General features: G+C 34.0%; 2 protein-coding genes, 1 long non-coding RNA gene and 1 pseudogene across 3 annotated transcripts; 1 reads left to right on the forward strand and 3 right to left on the reverse strand.

Moving 5' to 3' along the window:
* The window catches only part of LOC124847113 (protein trichome birefringence-like 19 pseudogene), a 1,309-nt pseudogene extending 651 nt beyond the window's left edge, over positions 1–658 (reverse strand).
* A 74-nt stretch (positions 659–732) lies between these two features.
* Positions 733–3,699, reverse strand: LOC148192731 (aluminum-activated malate transporter 9-like). Its single transcript, XM_088098641.1, has 6 exons — positions 3,071–3,699; positions 2,736–2,873; positions 2,331–2,600; positions 2,032–2,168; positions 1,802–1,948; positions 733–1,733 (listed from the first exon to the last, which is right to left on the reverse strand). The coding sequence occupies exons 1-6, from the start codon at positions 3,423–3,425 to the stop codon at positions 1,074–1,076; spliced, it is 1,707 nt and encodes a 568-aa protein (XP_087954767.1). The 5' UTR covers positions 3,426–3,699; the 3' UTR covers positions 733–1,073.
* Positions 3,700–11,436: 7,737 nt separating this feature from the next.
* LOC148192732 (uncharacterized) lies at positions 11,437–12,474 on the reverse strand. Its single transcript, XM_088099850.1, has one exon. The coding sequence runs from the start codon at positions 12,423–12,425 to the stop codon at positions 11,781–11,783; it is 645 nt and encodes a 214-aa protein (XP_087955976.1). The 5' UTR covers positions 12,426–12,474; the 3' UTR covers positions 11,437–11,780.
* A 1,985-nt stretch (positions 12,475–14,459) lies between these two features.
* On the forward strand, positions 14,460–17,307 carry LOC148192733 (uncharacterized). Its single transcript, XR_015782104.1, has 3 exons — positions 14,460–14,642; positions 14,793–14,865; positions 17,106–17,307. It is a non-coding gene; the product is annotated as an uncharacterized LOC148192733 (long non-coding RNA).
* The last annotated feature ends 1,888 nt before the right edge of the window (positions 17,308–19,195 follow it).

Here is a 19,195-nt window from a genome sequence, read left to right on the forward strand (position 1 = left end):
ATAGTTCAACTTTCCCATAATTGATTTTTTTTTTATTTAAACTTCTGTTAATTTTCTTTTATATTGCATACTTGGAATTTTTATATTTTTCAATTAAATGTATGACATGAGTATTATTTTATTTTTTATGTTGTTTATTTATCAGGACATATTAAAAATATAAAATTTTGTAATTAATATAAAATAATATTGTAAATATATTCTTATGAAATGGGTTCAATATCAAGAGATTGATACCGTTACCTACATTAGTGACAAGAAAAATTCCTTATTTACATAAAAATTATTGGTAGTATAACAATCCTATTATCAAAAAGCAATATAAGTCAATTACTATTTTTTGCGCTAATTGTAATATTATTTTTATTAATCACAAATTTTCATATTTTTAATACAACTATTTAGATGTAAAATTATAATTTATATATATTTTAAATTTTAATATATTTTAAGCTTTAATATATTTTAAGCTTTAAATTTTAAAAATAAATATAAATATATTTTACAATTAACTGTTCATCTATTTTATATTTTTGAGATTCTTTTTAATAATTTAATTTAAAATTATATATATATATATATATATATATATATATATATATATATAAAGTGAAGCTTTTAGATGAAACTACACACACTTCTGTATCCTCTTCCCCATCTTGCGATATTTTTCCATCTCTAATTTTGCAAGATGTTGATGGAATGTAGGGAGATTGTGGTTGCAAAGTAGTGTGATGAAAATCATATATAAAACTAAGTATCCACCTTCTTCGTGATGAAAATCATATATAAAACTAAGTATCCACCTTCTTCAAATGGATGATAGTGACGATCAAGCAGAAGTTTACTACTAGATGAGTTACATCACATTAGTAAATTCTCTAATAATTATGTTCTTCTCACACACACACCATCCTCGTTTAGCAACCTTGGAAAGTAATTTAGAATCAGAATCAGAATGAGGTTAGCAACCTTGTAAGGTAATTTAGAAACAGCTATTGACACGACCAGCTCCAAGCTTCAGTCCTTCAATTTCAAATTGTCATAAGGAATATCGTATTTCAGTCCTTAAATTACAAGCAGTTAAACAACCTGGTCCAAAAGCCATGAGATTTTAATGGCTCTCGTTGCTCAAGAGGGTCAGAAAAGTTTGCTGTTTCACCTAGTTCTTCAAATGAATCCACCAAGTTTTGAAGCCTTGCCACAAATTCAATCAGAAGCGATGAAAATGTTGTTAGAGATAGGGCACTGGCACTTTCGAAAGTTTTCAGTTGTTGACCCTCTTTGATCTCGGCATTTGATTTTTGATGATATATATGAGCAGGCAAAGATGTCTGTTTCCTGGACATGTTTTGAGAGGCATCGGTCGCAGGCACAACATGGTTATTGCCCAGAGTTAAATTTCCATCCCACGAATGTGCAACTTCAACTGTTCTCAGGTCAAGCACTGCTTCACTTCGAGACTTGTGCTCAAGAATTTCTCCTTCTTCGCCTGTGTCCTCGATTGGTCGGTTTCCAATTTCCCAGCTCTCTGAATTCACAAGAAGGTATGATTTTTTATCAATCTTCTTTTGCAGTTCCTCTGCTGCGTCGTGCACTTCATCCAGCAAGTCTTCCCGGTCTAGTTTCTCCATCTTTTGAACTTTGTTTCCAAGTTCACGTAACACTTTCGCCCCTTCACAACCTACCCTTTGAAGCTCGCCACGGAAAACCTGTCTCTTCTCAGCTGGGGCCTATGTATCACAGAACGAAGTTAACAAGAAGACAACAGACCATTATCAGAAAGTTCACAGACAAGAACCTGTATTTCAGAAAGTATGCATCCATGCATAGCCATGACCATAAATGCGCAATGCCTTAGAGACCCGCTTAATTTCACATAATTCTTCCATGGATATTTATGCATTTTGTAATGACCATGTGGTGGTTCCCACACAGCAAAACCCATCTTCAATCACCAGCACATGAGAACGAGTCAAAATGATGTCAAACATATATTCATGAACCAGAGAAAACTGAAGTGTATTGTACCAATGTATCTTCTTTACTTGTCGATTCAACAACCGATCTGTACCCATTGTAAATTGGATCCTCAGCAGCTTGGTAAGTAAGAATTTTAGATGGCACCTTCTTATATTCAACACAATGAAGGTAGCTACTGACAACACCTGGTGAACAGAGACAAACAAGCTCAACAGAGTCATACTGTTGGGGTAAATACGAGACTAAGATTCTATCTATTATAAAATTTACCAAATGTTTGAGAAGCAGCAAACCAAATGGTATTAACTGGAAGTAAAATGTGACGATGAAGATGACATTGTGCATACCTTCCAAAGATGTTGCAAGATCCATGAAATTTTTTATGACAAGATTATGCAGATCCTCTCCAGCCCAGATAGGGTATATACAGATATTTACTACCAAAGAGACAGCAGCACCGAGTGCAATGAGGACAAATCTATTTATAGCAGTATCAACAAATTCCCCTGTTTGATACCCGGATACAGTAATGAAACAGTACGTGATCAAGAACACGCGGAACCCGTATTCATAAGGCTTGAAAGAAGGGTATAGTTTTGTGTATGTGGCAGAAAACCCTAGCAGATCAATCACACAGCTAGTCAGAAGACAGATTCATCAGCAAAAAGACAAACTCATGTGGATCATAAAACAAAAAGTTTTTTTTTTTTTCACAAACAAGAAATGAAATAAAAGTGAATGTGAAACCAGACCTACAATGAAGATGCATATAATGATTATTAGCTGCTCCCATTTTCCAGCCAATGTTGATAACTCTGCCATTCCCAATGAAAGTGCTCCAGCCAACAAGGTCCCCAATCCACCATTTAAGCTCTTGCTCAGAGTTGCCCCTGCATTAGTGCATTATGTTTGATCAAAACTTATTAACCCTTGACAGATTAGACAGATAGTCCACCCTTGACCCAATGAAAAACATGAAAAGGAATCGAAGCTTAGAACAGGATCAACATCACCTACAGTTTCACAATTTATTGTATAAAATAAAAAAAACATGATTAAAATTGCATTCTAGTTAGGTAACGTATACCTATGCTGAATTCGAAGACTACGACGACAGTAAGAATGGCCCAGACACAGTAAAGACTCATGTCCTTGAAGGGTTCTTTGAGGAAAATCAAAAATGAAAGAAGGGTCAAAGCAAGACCCGTTTTTGCAGAAAAGATGATCTTTCTTGGATCAGACCGACCCATTTCCAATGCTTTCCCAGTTACACGCTTAACCGTGTTCCACCACTTCAACATCCTCGATTGCTCTTCCTCTTGCATCACCATGCCAATCCCTATCTGAGAGATATCACTACTACTCTTCCCCGAGAGAAGCCTCTCCTTCTTCTCCGCCAAACCGTGACGGAACGACCCCGATTTCACCAATTTCGGAGCCATTTTTGTAACCAGAGAAACTGGGAACTAAGCCAATTGATGTAAATCCGATTCTGTTTCAAGAACTTAACGTTGACATGTGTTTTAGTGATAGACAAATGGTCTGCTGCATTAATCTCACCCTCACAAAAACCTTTTCCCGCAGATTATTATATTATCTTGCTTAATATTTTTGGAACTGCTCTATTTTTTTTGTGAACTTGAATTACTACACCTTTAGGGGAATATTAGTGGTGTTTGGTTTTTGCTTTGTTTTGTCGTGGTTGGGAAAAGAAGCTGGTAGAAGACATGACATCACTGTGACAAGGAAGAGAGCAGAATGTGATGCTTGGAATAATCTGAGTTTAAAATTCAAGAAGATAAGCCCCAAATCCCCTGAAGAACAAGAATTCCATTTTATACGGAATGCGTGTTTTCCTTTTCCCCAGAAGAGCATTGGATCATTTATTAAGAGATAAGTTTCCTAAATTTTACAATATTACTAAAAAGATATATCAATATCATTTTATAATCATCAAACTCAATTAGTTAATCTTAATTAATTTTGATCACATTACCTATAATGATGCGACTTTTTGGTATAATGGTTAAGCGTGCAATGAATTATGGAGGTGGCTTTCATAGCTTACCTTTTGAGTGACAAACTCTACATGCTCTGCATCAAGACATTAGACAGAATAGCAAATAATGTGTGAATTTTTTAATCACTTCGACATATCCATCGATGTTTTTTTTTCTCAGCAACAATGTACTAGAATTACGTGTGACACAAGACGTGTCTAAACTTTTTAACCCCGTTCAACAAAAAAAAAACATCAATGGCTATATAGTGCAAAATTTATATTTTGGAGAAATATGTAAAATGCCCTTTGAACTGAAACATGGCAAATGAAGATTTCTTTAATTAAAGCATGGTTCACTGTACAATAGAAGAAGAAAAATTGGTAAGTTAGTATTGACATTGGAGTTGTTCTTTTCTTAAATTTGATCTATATTATGAAATAAGTGTTAGTGAAATAATATCATCGTGGAGTCTATTTGTTTACTTTTTTATTTTTTATTTTTGTATCAAGTACATATTTTCCTTTTATCTATATATGATTTGGAATTGCTATCTTATATATCTTAAGAAACAATAGATAACTTTAGGATGATGAATCTTCAGGCCATGAATTATTTGTTGAATTATTTGTTCTTGGGCCCATTCGCGTTAAATTGCATGGTTATCACTAGACAAAGTAGTTATGTACATTTATAATTTTTTTCTTAAATTCTTACATAAAAATTAATTGTTACCTAGCTCAACCGAACATAATAAAAACAAGTAACTTTAATTCAGAAGTTTTAATGGCTTATCATAAGTGCTCATCACCTCCACGTTCAACACGTGCGTCATTTCCCTTCTCTTCCTAACTTTCCTGAAATGCCAATCACAATCTTCTTTATTTCCTGGTTTCTAAATTCGACAATTATAGAGCTGTTCCGAAAGTAAAAGGAAAATCGTATCATTTAAATTAAAAAATAATTTTTTATATATATAAATTTTTTACATTCATTTAACATTATTTTTTAATATATTTTTTTGAAATACATAATTTTTTTTTCTTTATAATTATTTTACATTATATTAAATAAATATAAATACATGCCACTTTATCACTATTTTTTAAATTATAAGTGTGGCCACCCGACGTTTAAAGCCCAGCAATCCTGGCAACAACAGACATATGGGTGCTATAACTTCAAATTATGAAACTATTTTAAGGACACGTTTTATCAGAGTTTCTTTTATCATATTACAATGTCCATTTATGGACATTTAAAATTTCAAACTATCATCACCCTTCTCATTCATCTTTGTATCTCCTTTTAGGTCTAGGAATAAAGATAATTTTACAGCATTGCAAATCTCTTGTTTATAAAGTTTAGGATTAAAATCTATATTTTAATATGATATTAAAATTATTTAAAGTTTATTTTAATAAAATATATTATTTATTAGACATATTTATAAATTAATATAAATTATATTATACGTTGTAAAATTAGATCAGACTTGCATCTCTAAATAATGTATTTTGGATGTAATAAAAAGAAGCACAAGTAAGTATCTTGTTCTTCATCGTTTCTACGTCGTGAGATATAAGATAATTGTAGTTCCAGTTTTCCTAATTTCTCATATGACTATTATTAACACCAAAAATGGTTGAAGAGACGTAAGAATTTAGAACTGTGCAGAAGCCAACAAAATGTCCATTTTATTGGAGTGGTCATTATCAAAAATTAGATGTGATTCTGGTGAAAACACGACAAAACATTTTCAAACCGATAATCTTTCAAAAAATTATGGAACTTGATTTCTTTCTCTTCGCGTTTTGTGTACGTAAATTAATGAATATATGCAGGTTTTATTGTGTAGGTTTACTTACCTCTAGATCTCCACACTAATAAGGTATTATTAGAAAGTGGGTTTTAAGCCTAACTCAACCCCACAAAACCGGCTTGTAAGGTGAGGTTTGTGGAACTTCCAACATGTATATAAATTCATGTTTATTTCTTATTTTATCCGATGTAAGACTTTGTAGTCAACAAATATCATACTTTTTGGTGAAAGAGAAAGAGAAAGCCATAAGAATTTAACCAAAATTGAAAACCATCAATTCAAAAACCACACATATTTTTATCTTTTTTCCTTTTGTTAAAGCAAAAATGTAACTTTTTGAGAACAAAAAAAAGGTTTACACTTTGATGGTAAGGTGGCCTTTTTCAGTAATAAGATATACAACGATTCTCCACTTTATGTATAAGCCATCCACTTGGGTGAGAATAAATCTTTTTGAATGAAAAGTTTGGATGATAAAATTATTTATAATTTGTGCCCATTTCATATTTAATATACATTAAACCAATTAAAGGTTAAATATATTTTTGGTTTTTTAAATTTCACTTAAAATTTGAATTAATTTTTTTTAAAATTTAGAATAATTTAGTCACTCATACTTAAAATAACATAAATTTAAATCTTTTAATCAGATTTTGTTAAGTTTATTTTGAAGTTTTTTAATTAATATTAAAAAAAATTATCAAATAAGTATAAACAATTTAAATATTTTTATAAAATACGTTTGAATAGTTAATTAAATTTAATAAAATTTGATTAAATTTATATATTTTTATAGTTGAGAGACTAAATTAGATTAAAATTTCAAACAAAAACTAATTTCAAATTTTATGGAGAGTTAAGAAATAAAAACATATTTAATCTAAAAATTGAAAATGTAAAATTATAACTTATTCCAAAATTTTACAACTAGATGTCTTATTTAAAGTTATTCCAGAACCGTAAAAGGAAAATTCTAGTTTGGAAGAGATTTGTGAGATTCATTTTTTTTTCTTGGTAGAAATAGATTTAACAATGAAACAGCATTGTCCATCACTGATGCAAAATCCTCCGGCCCATTAGTGCAACGCTTCAGCCCATTCTTTAACAATAATTTCGGTATGCAAAATAAAATGAATAAATAGTGTATGCATTCTATCTCTCATTTAAGATGAAATAAAAGGAATATTTTTTAAGTGAAATTAAATATAAAAAATTAAAAAATAAATAAATTTCACGAAATTCTTACTTTCATTCATTTTTCCTCTTTAACTTACATCTATACCGTTTATTTAATACCAACCATATGTTGTAAGTTTGCTGATTTTCACATAATTATATTAATAATAGTTTTTTTGTTAATTTAAATATTTTAGTGATTTTTATATTAAGATATGACATCATCTTAAAAATCAAGTAAAACAAAGTATAGATATAATGGTAAATAATATAGCAATTTTTTTTTCAAAGATGGTCTCATAATCTCTTAACTTAATTTGATAAAAGAGATTTACAGATCGCCTAACTGAAAATGGAAGGTTACCACATGGGTTGGTTTTAATTAAGACAGAAACCTAACTTAGTACTCGTGTCATACATAGAAAAAAACGTCAAATTTATAATTTATTTTTCTTTGTAATATATATATATATATATATATATATATATATAAAGCTTTAAACTAAATTTAAAGAATGCAAGTTAAATATTACTCAGACCATTGATCAGAGTTTTGTAAATAATATTATAAAATTATAAACCGAAGAGGTTAAAGCTATTTATATTATGCATTAAAGTTGTAAATCAATAACAATTCAGTTTACATAAATTTTAGAAGATGACTATTGAAAATATATTTATGGTAGTTTAAATAAATCATAGACACGATTTACAATTTAGGTTTCATTTCAATTTATACTATTACTTTGATTATATCAGTCATATATTGCAAGCAATATACTTCATTTATTAACAATCATAACCATTATTTATATCATTCCCTTTTTTGTATATAAATGCATATCAACATCACAAAAAAATGAGAAATTCTTTACATATATGAATAATATGAAATTGAAGAGACTATCATTAATTCTCCTTAAGATAAGGTCCTAACAATTATTTTTTTTACCTTCATAAAGTATACCCAGATTTGCAGTAAATTTCTAGTACTAAATTTCACATAAAAAGCATCTCACATCTACAAAATATGTCAAAAGAATACAAATAATAATAATAATAGTAATAATAACATATTTACTTAAATAAAAAATTTGAGTCGTAAATTTTGATTCTGTCTCAGTACCTTCTCTGTATTGTAGAATTCCAGTTATTCTCTAGATTTAGAGAAAAATTTATAACAAATCTCTAATAATTTTAAAATATAAATATTTATTACCTATTTAGAGTTTTGTTTTTTATCCATTTAAAATTTTATTTTACTAAATCTCAAAGTCTTACCCATAAAATACAATCAAGATAAATAAAATAGGTATATGAAGTTGTTCCTATTACACATCAAACGACAATTATTATTACGTATGCCAAAGTGGATATTAATTATAAAGCCTTGAAAAGAAAATATAAAATAAAAATGGTTAAACATGAAACATTCGAGATACAAAAAGAAAATGACAACATAAAAAATAAATAAACAGATAATGCGCTTGATACCACCACAATGATTAAACATATTCAGAAATACTCCAGAATTTTCCAGAATTGCATAGTTTCAATATTCTGACAAATATCGCATAAGATAACATTTTATATATTAATTTTTTAATAAAGTCAATAAATCTATACATTTCGTATCCCACCCACCTCAAATGATTCTATTGTTTATCTCTTTTTTTGTACACACTTGAATTGTTTTCAAACGAATTAATTAAAATACACAAATAATATTAAAGATGAGTAAACTATACAATTGTTTATAATTAAACCTCACTGGAAGAAAACATAAAATAATTTACATTTAATTCACATCATAATCGGTCATAATCGGAATCTTTAAATAATAGATGTGAAAAAAAATTACATACGAACTAAAATATGGAAACATGTTATCTTCTTCCTAAAAATAATTCATTTTGTAACATTCCAAAAATACAATAATAAAACTATATAATAGAATTAATTACAGTTAATAATATATCAGTCCAGTCTTAACTAAACAACGAAGGTTTACGGCCGAACAGTCTTACATAAGTTACAAACTTAATCTGTTCCAGGTGAAAGGAAACATGACCGAACGGTTTACAAAAAAATCAAATACCGTACAGTCACATAGAAATAAAAGAGAGGAGGTGACTGAACGATCACCTCACATCAAAACTACTATAAACTAGCCGAACGCTCCTATGGCTCGGCCTTCACTTCCACTTCTATCAAATTTTCTTCTTCCAGCACATCCTCCAACAGCGCGTCTCCATCTGCTCACATCCACACGGATGATCATTGCAATGACAAGACGGACGTACAAAGATGAGACAACACAATAAAACACAGGGTAAGCTTATGTAATTTAATTCAAGCAATAACATACATTTCTCATATTCACACACATCAAGTGCATTTCAACATACGATTCAAACAAGGCCTACTACTAGACTGACTGTCCGGACGGTATGAATTTTGTGTAGCTACGACGTTCGTGCACTCGGATGATGTAGTAACTGGAATACTCTCATCAGCTGCCACCCGAGGTTAGTCCGTTCCGTCCAAAGTATCCCTAAGGACTAGGACCTCCTGTCGTTCCCACACATGACCTACCCTTCTCTACGTGAGGACGAGTACTCACGGAACATCAGGATGAACCGCCAGTCAAGCATTACCACATTCATACTTTACAATTTCAATATTCAAACATGAGTCTTTCCTCCCCGGAACGCTCATTCATAGTTCCAACATATTTCATTCATATCATATTCTCCTCATCTTCCATTATCAATCATCTTAATTTCATCTTTCATTGTCAATCATTTCAATTTCCTCTTTGTTCAAAGACTTATAAAGACACCAGATAACGAACGTTCAATCCTCACTCAGAACGAGGATGAACACTTGGAACGAGACCGAGAGGTCTCCAGTTCCATAATAGAATAAGATCGAGAGGGTTACGGTCGGTTTGAGAGAAAAATCGAGTGTAATAAATATAGCAAGAAACGAATGAACCAATCGTTCATTACCAAGTGAATCAATTGTAGGAACTGACTCGTGATAGCTCTAACCGAACGCTGGAAAGGTCTCGCCAAGTGTTACGACTCTAGGCCAGAATCAATCGATACAAACTCATCAAGACATTCCAGTAATAATACTTAGAAGAATTTACATGAAGAAACCGAACGCTTATGAATATTTAGCTTAGTTGAATTTACATCAAGAAATCCGAATATGAGTCAATGACCGAGCACGGTAGAGAAGAAAATTTTATTGAAATTAGACGAACGCTATTTTTCATCAATATAGATTATATAAGAAACGAGTACAAGCGCTTGGTGTAAGACCGAGCACTACTCAGTACGAGCGCTTGGTGTAAGACCGAGCACTAATGAACTTATAATAAAAGGCTTAATAAATATAATAAGATACTATCGAAGCAGTGTTTACGAACAACAAAATATACCGTTACATATAGAAATTTAGTTTATCACAGGATACCCAGATACAACTGTGCTTGGTCGAACGCTCAAGCATAGTATTACCACACGAGGACGCTCGTCCTCAACTAGGATTCTCTCCAAATGAAAGAATCTCATTTCAACTATATTTACCAGAATAATCGAACGGTCGAAGACCGTTCAGTAATGAACGTACACTTTCATATGAGAAATTTCATATTGAAAATTCATTTATATCTGTCTCATTTCTTAATATATAGTTTTATAACTTTATACATTCATATTATAATCGACTTTCATACTTCATACAATCCATATCATATAAGTTTCATATATTTCATACATTATACATAACTCAGCCATATTTCATTTCCACTCATTAAATCAACGAACGTTCATTCAATCCAATCATATCAACCATCATGCATCAAAATCATTCAGTCAAATTCAAGTTTTACTTCACACTTCAAAACGAACGTCTCCTCATCTGTCGACACCTGCTTTCCACTGACTGATTTTCGGGTCTCCTTCGCTTGACACCTGGCATCCGTCATTTGAGTGTCGAGTCTCCCTCTTGACACGTAAATTCCACTAACAATACGTGCTCTGATTTTACTGGTTCTGACATTTTTTACTTTGTTAATTTTTTTGTTTAATCTACACATAATATGAATCAGAAATCCAACTCGTAATTTAAAAATTAAAAAACGTGTTTAACTTTTCTTTTTATTTTAGCATATAATTTAACGTGATTGAAATACTTATTTCCTTATTTTACCATCGCAACATAATAATAAATACGTAATTTATTTTAGTCCTCATCAGATATTTCGTAAAAATAAACAATGTAAAACTAAAATAGGTAAATGCAAATAAAACCGCAAAAGAAAAAAAGACGATTTCAGAAAGAAATCATACGTAACCCTTATGACATTTTAAGCTGAAAGTGACGGATAACCCAACCCAACAGAAACTAAAAATCGTGGAGAAAACTTAAAATGGTTAAATCCGGTTAAACACCAACCTCATCAATCTGGGGCATTTGCTTTTTCGCCAATAACAACATCGATTTCAACCTTAACCATGTCTAACTACATAATTTCACATTTTAAAGAACATTTTACAGAAGATATTAAAAAACATGTCTGGGGTCAAGGCCTATTTGTTTGTTTCAGTCCAATAGAACAAACCAAAACAACAAATTTTTACAATCCTAACACAATCATTTCACATCTAACTAACCACCTACGTTGTTACTTTTGGCGCCTAACATCTCTTTACACCTTCCAAATTTCCCATTAGCTTAATTAACTAACTAATTAATTAATTAATTAATTAATCTCCAAAAACCATCCCCTACATCGCCTGCAGCGACTCCGACCGCCACAAAATATCGGCGCCAGGTTCCGCATGATCAAACAACCCATCTATAGTCACGTAACCGCCACCGTTATCATCCACGGCATCGTACCCAAGGAAACCAAAACCTTCGTAGCTCCCAATATCATCCTCAAACCCTAAAAATCCCGTCAGATCCACTCCCTCGGGTCCAACCCGACCCGAATCAAGGAGTTCGTGTTTTGACTCGTCCTCGAAAGGCGCAACCGTGGGCGGCAACCCTAGCTCGTCGTCGGATGCTTCCAGTAAGTAACCCAGGTTCGGTTTAAAGACCTCCGGTTCAGGTGGTACGTTGGGGTTGGAAGGCGGAGCGAGTATTTCCTCTTCGAAACTCTTGATGAAAGAGTCGAGGTGCTCAACCTCGACGGCGGGGTCACGCTCCGTCACATTCTCCGCATCGTTCAGCATGCTGAAGAGGTCCGGGTCGACTCGGGCGAGCTCGAACTCGGCGGAGTCAACTCGGTGAGACTCGGAGGAGCTGGTATCAACTCGGGGCAGTTTGGGGGGGACGGGGAGCGAGTCGGAGTCATCCCGAACTCGTTTCCTCTTGTCGGTGTTGTTGGGTTTGGGTTGGTCCATTTGAGAAGGAGGGTTTAGTGTCATAGACAAGAGAGTGTAGAGAGAGAAAATGAAAATGTTTGGGTGGAGTGAGAAACATAGGGTGAAGGGTATATATAGTGGTGAGAAAAGTGAGATAGATAGGATTACTTTACTTTAATTCATTCATTAACGGCAGATAGAGACAGGCGCGTGCGTAGCAGAAAAACCCGCATTCTGCTTTCTTTTTCCTTTTTCATTAAATTCGTTTTATATTTTTAATAAAGAAATAAATTAAAAGAAAAAAGGATTATGAAATTTGCGTGTGGGATCCGTTGGTCATTATTGCGGGGTAAGAGGAGGATATTTTTTTGTTTCATTTATGGCACTTTAACTATATTTGAATGCTGTGTGAAGTCCGTGGGTGCGGGCCCACCGACATCGGGGAATCATGTGGTTGGTTTTGTTTTTTTTATTTTTATTTTTTTACTTTTAGGGTTTGGAATTTTGGAGTGGTCACTGGTCTCGGCCTACCCCACCGCTGGAGGAGCGCTGTTGTTGGATTCTGGGATTTTTGTTTTCTTTTTTCGTTTTTATTATTTTCAGAAATAAATAAATAGGCTTATCAATTTTTTAATTTTGACAAATTCATGCTGATTTTTCAAGGAAAGAAGTTTCTGAGCCTTCAAACATACGCTGTTGATGTTGTTAATGTTGTTGGCGCCAATTGTCTGACGTTCGTTACGATTGAGTCTCGTCTCGTCGTGTTGGCGGTTTTCTCCTTTTGATTTTCTCGGTTTGACTATTTTTTTTTTCTTTTTATTTTCTCCAAAACCTAAGACCATATCCACAGGCTTTTATTATTATCTACTACTTTTCCGCGACAATTATCAAAAGGTAAAGTGATATTTCACGAAAAGAATATTACTACGAATTTTATTCCTGACTGGCCAAACGAGTCAATTGCCGAAGAATATAAATAGAATATATTTTTTTTCATTTTTTTACGCAATAATTTTTATTCTTCTTTCAAACTTTAGCCCAAAAAGTTATCTACATGGTGCCAATGGTTTCTTCCATGCAATTACCAAGAATCAGTCGACACCAGTAATCGTGAATTTAAAACATTTTTTCTTAATTTTGCAGCGTTCTATTATTTATCACACTTTTTTTTTTATTTACTTTTGTCGGCCTTCCCTTTCATTTCTCGTTGATCAAATATCTCTCTGCCTTTCATTAATTGATTTTCAATTGAAAATTCAATCTTCACCATGCAAAGGGACATACTGACGATGTCTTATCTGCTATGCTTATCAAAATCAACAGTGCCACAGAAAATTGTTTTTCTGATTTCGAATATGTGTGAACGAAACATTATTGTAAGCGCGAATGTTAGCAATTTATGTCGGGATATACTTAAATATTAAAATAAATAATAAATGAATACATGGATGAAATCGAACCATAAATATCGTAATATAAAAGTCTACGCCCAATTAAATCATGAACAGACCTGTTTCTGATTAAAGTTCACTCAATATGGTTTTAAGGTCAATCCAAAATAAAATAAAATAAAATTGATAATAAGTTTTTCTAGATCTGACACTTTCTTTAAATTGGAGAGTAAAGGAGCATAGTTGGATGGATAAATAAACACACTATTTTTCGCTTTCTTTTTCTTTCTTTTTTATTCCCAAAAAAACACTAAAAAAAGGAAATGAAATTTTGTTAACATAAATATATATAATAAAAATAATTTAAATAATTATAAAAATGTCGATAATTAAAAACAAAACACTATTAGTTATGCATAAATATTTAAATATTTATCACGGGCATAATTTAAAAATATTTGTCTCTTTATTCGATAACTATTAGAATAATTCATACGAATTATTTGACGGTATCCATGGTCCCATCCCGTGAGTGCTTTTAAATAATTCATATATTTATTTTTTTATAAATTTTAAAGGATACTGTTTTAAAATTATTGTTATATATGTAAGGGCCTGTAAATTTATAAAGGGGCCTTTGGGCCTTATGTGGGGCAGCCAGGCCCATCAAACTAAGGCCAACTTGACCTTAGGAGGGGCTCTTCAGAACTCATTTTCTTCCCCTGAACTTCATTTCTCCTTCTCTCTAAAACTCTCATGCCCTAAACTCTCTCTGCCTTCTCTCTAAATTTCCAGCTCTTTGAACCTTTCAATCTTGAGTTGGAGGGTGCTCAGACGTTCATCTCACCGAAGGCTTCCTTTTGAACCGATCGCATTTTCGATTGGACCGGTGAGTCAACTTTTCCCTTCTCTGTCTCCATTCTAAAACCTAGAACATGAAATGCTACTGGTTGTATGTTACTAGGGGGTTTTGTTATAATTTTTGTTTGTTAAATCAAGCTCTAAGAGCTGTTACTGTCACCACCTTGGTGGTTTGTAGGGTTTGGTTGAGTTCTCATTTGGTGAAACACCGTAAAGGAGTGTTCCTATGAGCTTGGTAGTTCGACTCTGAGGTAAGGGGAGCTAGACGTTTTCTTCTGATTTTATTGTATGAGGTGTATGTGTGTTGAAATCTGAACTGTTGTGCTGTTAAAGTTGAGTTTTAAGATTGAATGTGTAGAATAATATGTACTGACATGTTCTTATGTGAAACTGTAAATTATGTTATATGACACTGCCTTGTATGTGAATGTTGTGTGAACCATGAATTGAGGTTGTGACTGAATTTGGGGTTAACCATGTGGTAGTGATTAAATATGATGGAGAGCGTTAATACTGTTATGATGGTCATTTTGGGAGGGACTAAGTAAACTGAGGTAGGAATTTTAGTTACTATGATTGGGAGTGTGATTGAAGTACTGAGATAGTGTAGAGTGGTAAATTGGGACAGGTTGAGAGCACTGTGTTGGTAGGATAGAAGAATCTTAAAAACCTGAGTTGGCACATCCCTGATCATAGAGCAGCCCTGGCCTGGTCCAGTCAGTTGTGACTAGTCATATGTGCTGGCGTCGAAGGTGAGACTGATGCGTTCAGACATCTGATTCTTCTCCGATGACCAATTGGGTTAGGGAGATGTGGTTGAGGTGGAAATCCTGTCTTAGTCGTGTTTAAAATGGTAGAATCAAAATTGGGTCCTTGGGTTGATGAACTTGGAAATTTAAGTTGAAAAACTTGGTAGTAATCACTTTAGAATCATGCTAAGAACGTTTATAATCATCTAGACAAGTTTAATTAGGCGTGATACAAGAATTAGGAGGGTTAGAAGTTGGGGAAATAACTGGAAGTGGTAAGGATTAGTGTGAGTGTGTGATTCTGCAGAATTCACGTTCTGCAGATTATGCAGTGTCGCTATGCGAGTTGTCTCGCATAGCGAGACCCTGTAGAGGGGTGCTCACTGTCTTGGTAATTCGCTGTGCGAGTTGGTGCGCTGTGCGAATTATTAGAGGTTGATGCTCACTGTTTATGGACTCGCCATGATGAATCCTGTCGCTATGCGACTGGTGGTTGTCTGGGATCACTGCCCATTTAATTCGAAGAGCGAGTGGGGTGCATAGCGAGAGGTTTGAGGTGTGATGTATGCTGCGAATTAATTCGCCATGCGAAATAGGGTGCGCTATGCGAATTTTAGATGTCCCTTTGTCAGGAAAATTCGCCCAGCGCATCAAGGGTGGTGCGCTATGCGAATTTTAGCTGAAAAACACTTTCCCGTCAGGGAAATTCGCTCAGCGCACCAAGGGGGGTGCGCTGTGCGAATTATGTATGACAGATTGAGTGTTTTCGGTGTTTTTGATGTTTTGGGAGTTCCGGATGTCCGTTTCGGATGTTCTTTAGTTCGTTTTAGGGGTTTTGGACCTTTCCGGAACTGTTGGTGATGGTTTCAAAGTTGTTTTCTTTGTCTAAGTATGAGTTTAAGGGGTTCTGTGTTGTTTAGTGGTTCTTCTTGGACTGTTATTGCCTATTAATGTACAGGGAATGGTTTCGTGTGATTTTTTATGACTTGTTAAGTTGTTTGTGGTCTTTTGAAGTATAATTAGTATTATATCTATGTTTGTAAGCAATGTAAAAGTGAAAGTATGTGGTTTCTGAAAAGTATGATGGATGAACGTAATTCCATGATCCTCAAGGAGAGGATACATGGTGGTGTTTTGGGGTTGTATAGAATGATTACATGGTAGCTCAGTTTTGGGGGTCATCCTGAAACTCCAATGGTCTTTCTTCTCATGTAGAGAGGATTGAACATGTGGTGAGGAGTAGCAGGAGGTCCTAGTCTTGGATGCTTCCATATGATCCAAGGTGAGTGATAACGGATTAACCTCGTGACTGTGGTCGGGCGGTAGTGCCCAAAGTTCCACCGGGCGGTAGTGCCCAAGTTTCACAAGGCGGTAGTGCCAGGGCGGTAGTGCCCAAGTTTCATAAAGCCACAACGAGTGCATGACCCGCCATAGCTCGGTAATCATTCTAGTCCGGACGAGTCGGTCTATAAAGTAACAGGTCGGGGTATAAAGTAACAAGTTTTGTAATGCCAATTTACCATGATTGATGAACTTTTACATGTCGTGTGAGTGTGTGAACTATGGTTTAATGAGTATGGCTTAATTGTTCTTTTATATGAATCTATGTATGATAACATGAATTAACTGTGCTATCTGTATAACATGTTTTTTTTTTATATCTAGCTCACCCTTGCTTGCTTGTGTTTGTGCATGTTGTATGTGTTTTCTTTTGCAATGATCATCCAATTGGATGTGAGCAGATGAAGAAGAGGTATGTGTGGAGCAAGCACTGGAAGACGGTGATGTTGCAGCTTAGTATGCTTAGGCTTTTGATTTGTAGAACTACTCTGGAGAAAATTTTCAGTGGTCCTCTGTGTTTAAGAGACCAACTCTAATTTTATTTTGGATGACTGTAACTCATATAGTCTGCCTTATGTCTCTAACTGCTTTCCAATATTATAACTGAATGACGTCTTTATTATATATACATGTCGTATATTTTGGGGATGTCACACTTATGGTATCAGAGCAGTTTGTCCTTAGGATGACCTGTGAGTTGAGGGCTTGTCGTGTCTTCTCTGTGAAGAATTGAGTGTAAATGGTATAATTTACAATTTCCTCCAAGTCTAGATAGTATAGTATGATATCTAACTGGAGGTTTTGAGAACAGAAAACGTCTTGATAGGAGTGATGAGGGTGCACACTCATGACTTTTACCATAGATGATTTTCCTTTCTTAATTATGAAGGTTTGAGGTAAGAAAGAGTTAAGGTTCAAGTGTTATTTCGTGTAGTAATTCCTGTCTTGTTCTTGCCTTTGTGGTGGTGTAATGTGCTCTATAGTAGTAGAGGAATGCAGATTCAAGGACAACTTGAGTTGTATACCTTTTTAGAATTGGTTTAAGCCTTTGAGACAAATTCTTGCCTTGAAGATAAGAAGTTAGAAGACCAGAATCTTGGTTTCACAAGACAAGTGAAGATATTGGAATTTAGAAGTAATGTTTTTGGGTGAAGAAAAAGTTCTCAAGAACAGAGTCAGAAGATCAGCTATCGTACGTTCCACAAGAAGAGGGGGGTTCGAAGGCTAGATTAAGAGGAGCTTTGGATAAGCATGGGTGTAGCAAGGTTTGAGAAATCAGTTTGGTTTAGTATATCAGTAGCGTCAGAGGTTAGAAAAAAAAAAAAAAGAGTGTTGGTGAGCATCAGAGTGGCATTGGGTGAGATTGGTAACATGGATCGGTGTATTAGCGATGATTGAGATCTGAATAAGAAGGGTGGTGGAAGGTTTAAAGTTTAAGTTAAGAAAGGAATATGAATTCTAAAGTGGACCAAAAAGGGAATCAATAACTAGAAAGGAAGTAGACGAAGAAGAGTTTGAGAATCAGTTGTGTACGGCATAGAGCTGATTTAAGCAAAATTTAGTAGAAGGGAAATTTCCAAGTTGAGAGAACATGAGGTCTTTGAAGAAGAATGAAGTATTGTAAGGGTCTTAAGTTAAGTGAATAATTGGAAGGAGATAGTCAAGTTTTCTCAGCAAGTGGATGTTTAGAGTCAAGTTTAGAATGATGTTTCAAGATAAGTGGTTCGTATAGAAGAAAGGTTTGATCATTGGCTGAGATGAGAGATTTCAAGTGTTGAAGGAAGAAGTAGATCAGAATGTCAGTTTGGTAGGAAAGTATAAGATTAGAGAATTAAGAGCATGGTGGATGAAGAAATGAGGAGAAAAGGTTTTAGAACAAATGACGAAGGGTGGTCACAGTATAAGTTGTGAAAGAGGGTGTCGCGAATGATCAGAGTTTGGGTTAGTTGAGATGTTCAAAGTTATGAAGTTGCATGCTGTGATAAATTCAATTTTCATCGAATGTGGTTTTATGGTGATGTTCAGCGACCGGCTGAGTCAATCAAGATAGAAAGGGATGTTGAATGATGGGTTGCAAAAGGCAGTGAGTTGGTAAGTTCAGATAAGGTCAGAGGATTGGTGTTGCTGGTTAAGGGTATTTTGAGATTTAAAGGATTCGAGATAGGGTCTGTAATTCGGAAGATTCAGAGTTGAAGGGGGCAATTCTTGAAGAAGAAGGTTTTAAGTTAATTTGGTCGAAATGAGTGCATGAAGAATTCTAAGTGATGTGGCGTTTGTGGAGTTAACCTAAGGGCTCGAGTTTGAAGTTTATATAGAGTGGTTTCTTGGCAAGGAAGGAAAGCGAAGATGGTGCATCAAGTATAGTTGAACAAAAGATGGAAGCAAGTGTTATGGGAATCCAAGATGTTTGAAAATTGTAAGGGAAAAAGAGATGGCGTTGTTCTTTCATACATTTGAGGTGTGATCATAAGGGAGGATGGATTGTTTCAAT

The sequence above is a fragment of the Vigna umbellata genome, chromosome 9 (assembly GCF_029865625.1).
Source record: "Vigna umbellata cultivar VRB3 chromosome 9, Vumbellata_1.0, whole genome shotgun sequence".
Taxonomy (NCBI): domain Eukaryota; kingdom Viridiplantae; phylum Streptophyta; class Magnoliopsida; order Fabales; family Fabaceae; genus Vigna; species Vigna umbellata.